Below are 2,639 nucleotides of genomic sequence, written 5' to 3'. Positions count from 1 at the left end.
ACCTCAAAATTTTATGCGTTGTGTAATGGGGTACCTGCTGGGTATTTAACATCTGGGAGAGGTATTCAGGTCTGGCTGTGAATAAAGATAAAAGTGCTGTAATCTTTTCTAAAGCTGTTAGAAGTAAAAGAAGATTGCTCCAGGTTCTTCAAATGAAAGTTGAGAATTTTCCTGTTAAATATTTTGCAATCCCATTGGTTAATGAAGCTCTGAAGGGTGCAGATTGTAAGGGTTTGTTTGATAAGGTTACTGCTAGGTTGGATCATTGGAACACCCTTAATTTGTCTTTAACTGGAAGGTTAGAGTTGCTCAGATTAGTGCTTTATTCTTTTTTGTATCATTGGGTGTTTAGTTTCAAAATCCCATGGGGCTGTATCACTGTCCTTGAGAGGAAGTTTAAACAATTTTTGTGGAGTGGTAAATTGGATACTAGGAAGCTGTCTCAAATTAAATGGGTTCAAGTTACACTTCCTATTGCTGAAGGGGGTTTTAATCTTCGTCGCATTATTGATATTGATTTTGCAGCTAATGTTGTTATCTGTTAGGATTTTGTGAAGAAAAAGGAGGCCTTGTGGGTGAAGTGGATGCATGTTAGGTACTTAAAATATGTCACTTTTTGGACTGTGATACCTAAGGTGTAGGATTCATCTATTTGGAAACTAGGGATTTTATTCAAGAGAATTTATAGTTTAGGGTTGGTAATGGCTGTAGTTTTAATATACTATATGATCCTTGGTGTCCAGGAATGTCCTTAATTCAGAGGTTTTGGGCCACTATATTCAGAAATTATGATAAGGTAGCTAAGCTTAATACAATTATTGTGAATGGAGTGTGGTCCTTCCCTCCTTACTTCCCAGGTGTGGTTGCTGAGGATTTTATGGTAAACATAGTCAGCAAAACTGGTCAAGATGAAGTTCTGTGGGCTCATGGGAGGTTTAGTTTGAAAAATGCTTGGAGTGTTTGCAGGGCTAGAGGGCAAATAGTCAGATGGAAGGGGATTTGCTGGAAATTCTGCAGACCAAGGATCTCAATTTCGGTTGTCATTGTTGTGCATAATAGGAATTTGTCTTGTGTTAACTTACAAAGGAGAGGTTTTGCTGGGCCGGCCATCTATCACAACTGTTTTAATGAGGAAGACACTAATGACCATTTGTTTTGTACTTGTCCATATGCTGTTCAGGTTTGGCAACTAGTGTTATCTAGATTGAATCTGGTGCAATTTCAAGGGTTAGAGTTGCTGTTGGATTGGTTGCTGAAGATGACTCATTGTCGTCAGACCAAACTGTTAAAAGGAGTTGTTTGTATGTTTATTTGGAAGATTTGGATGGAAAGAAATAATGTTTTGCATGGTGGAATAAAGGAATCAGCTTCAGTGGTTGCCAATAGTATTGTCTGGGAGGTGCTGAATTTATTTTCTCTTGGTATTGCTGATGTGTTGGATAGTCCAGATGGTGTAGGCTGAGGTTGATTGTTAGTACAGGTCCAGCTACCAGGTCTCAGTAGATAGATCTTAGGTGTGGTGAGGTTGAGACGCAATCTATTTGTAGTTTCAAACTTTGGTATCTTTGATTGTCCAGAGAGCTTTGAGGGATGTTTTTAAATTTGTTTTTTTGTTAGTCAAGTAATCTAGTTGGAATTGGAATAGTTTGAGTATAGGTTGCTTGCTGGAAATGGTTTTGCCATTTCAGGTTTTTGTTTTGAAGTTTTTTCTTCTTCTGTAATTGTAATATTTTGATTTCTTATATATATATATATATATATATATATATATATATATATATATATACAGGGACGGACCCAGCAGGGGACTAGGGGGGGCAGATGCCCCCCCTGAATTTTTAATATTTTCATTTTATACCCTAATGCTTTTAAAATTTATGAAAATGCCCCCCCTAAAATTACAATTCGCCCCCACTGGATTCTTTTTTTTTTAGCATTTTATACTTCAAATTTTGATAATTTATGAAAATGCCCCACTATAATTATAATTTGCCCCACTGATTTTTTTTTTTTTCATTTTATACTTAAATTTTTTTAAAATTTATGAAAAAAACCCTACTAAAATTACAAAAATAAACCCATCATATAATTTTGTACCCACAAATTAAAAATTCGCCCCCCCTCACCAAATTTTCTGGGTCCGTCACTGTATATATATATATATCCCATTCAGGAGAAAAAAAATATATAAAAAAAAAAAAATACTGTTTTCAAAAAACTCAAATATAACTCTCTCTCTTAAAACAATTATTTTCTGAGTTCTTGAAAATTATTTGTACAAAATTATTTAAAAATAAGTTATTTTTAGAACCTATCTTTTATAATTATCTTAAAATAATTTTCTTAGTAATCAGTTATTCTAGTATTATTTAAAAACAAGCAAGCTCTGTCGTGAAAGTACTGTACCATCAATAATTGAATCAAGATATAGTTTTTCAATCCAACCATCCAGAGAGAGTAGAATCATGGGCATTTTTAAAATAAAATAATAAAAAAAGAAAAAAAAGAAAAAGAAAAAGAAAAAGAAAAAGAAAAAAGAAGAAGAAGAAGAAGAAGAAAGATATATAAAATAGGAAATAGGTTTTTCGAGAATCAAGCAATTATATTGAATAAAAAGATAATTACAAAGAGGTCTCACA

General features: G+C 33.5%; 1 protein-coding gene across 1 annotated transcript; it reads left to right on the top strand.

Annotated features, from left to right (window-relative positions):
- The first annotated feature begins 745 nt into the window (after window positions 1-745).
- On the top strand, window positions 746-1,462 carry LOC132296398 (uncharacterized). Its single transcript, XM_059794602.1, has one exon. The coding sequence runs from the start codon at window positions 746-748 to the stop codon at window positions 1,460-1,462; it is 717 nt and encodes a 238-aa protein (XP_059650585.1).
- The last annotated feature ends 1,177 nt before the right edge of the window (window positions 1,463-2,639 follow it).

The sequence above is a fragment of the Cornus florida genome, unplaced genomic scaffold, assembly GCF_030987335.1.
Source record: "Cornus florida cultivar Cherokee Brave unplaced genomic scaffold, ASM3098733v1 CherokeeBrave_3.0.0_Hap2_Chr02, whole genome shotgun sequence".
Lineage (NCBI taxonomy): Eukaryota > Viridiplantae > Streptophyta > Magnoliopsida > Cornales > Cornaceae > Cornus > Cornus florida.
Note: the sequence above shows the minus strand (reverse complement) of the source record. Positions and strands in the feature narration are given on the sequence as shown.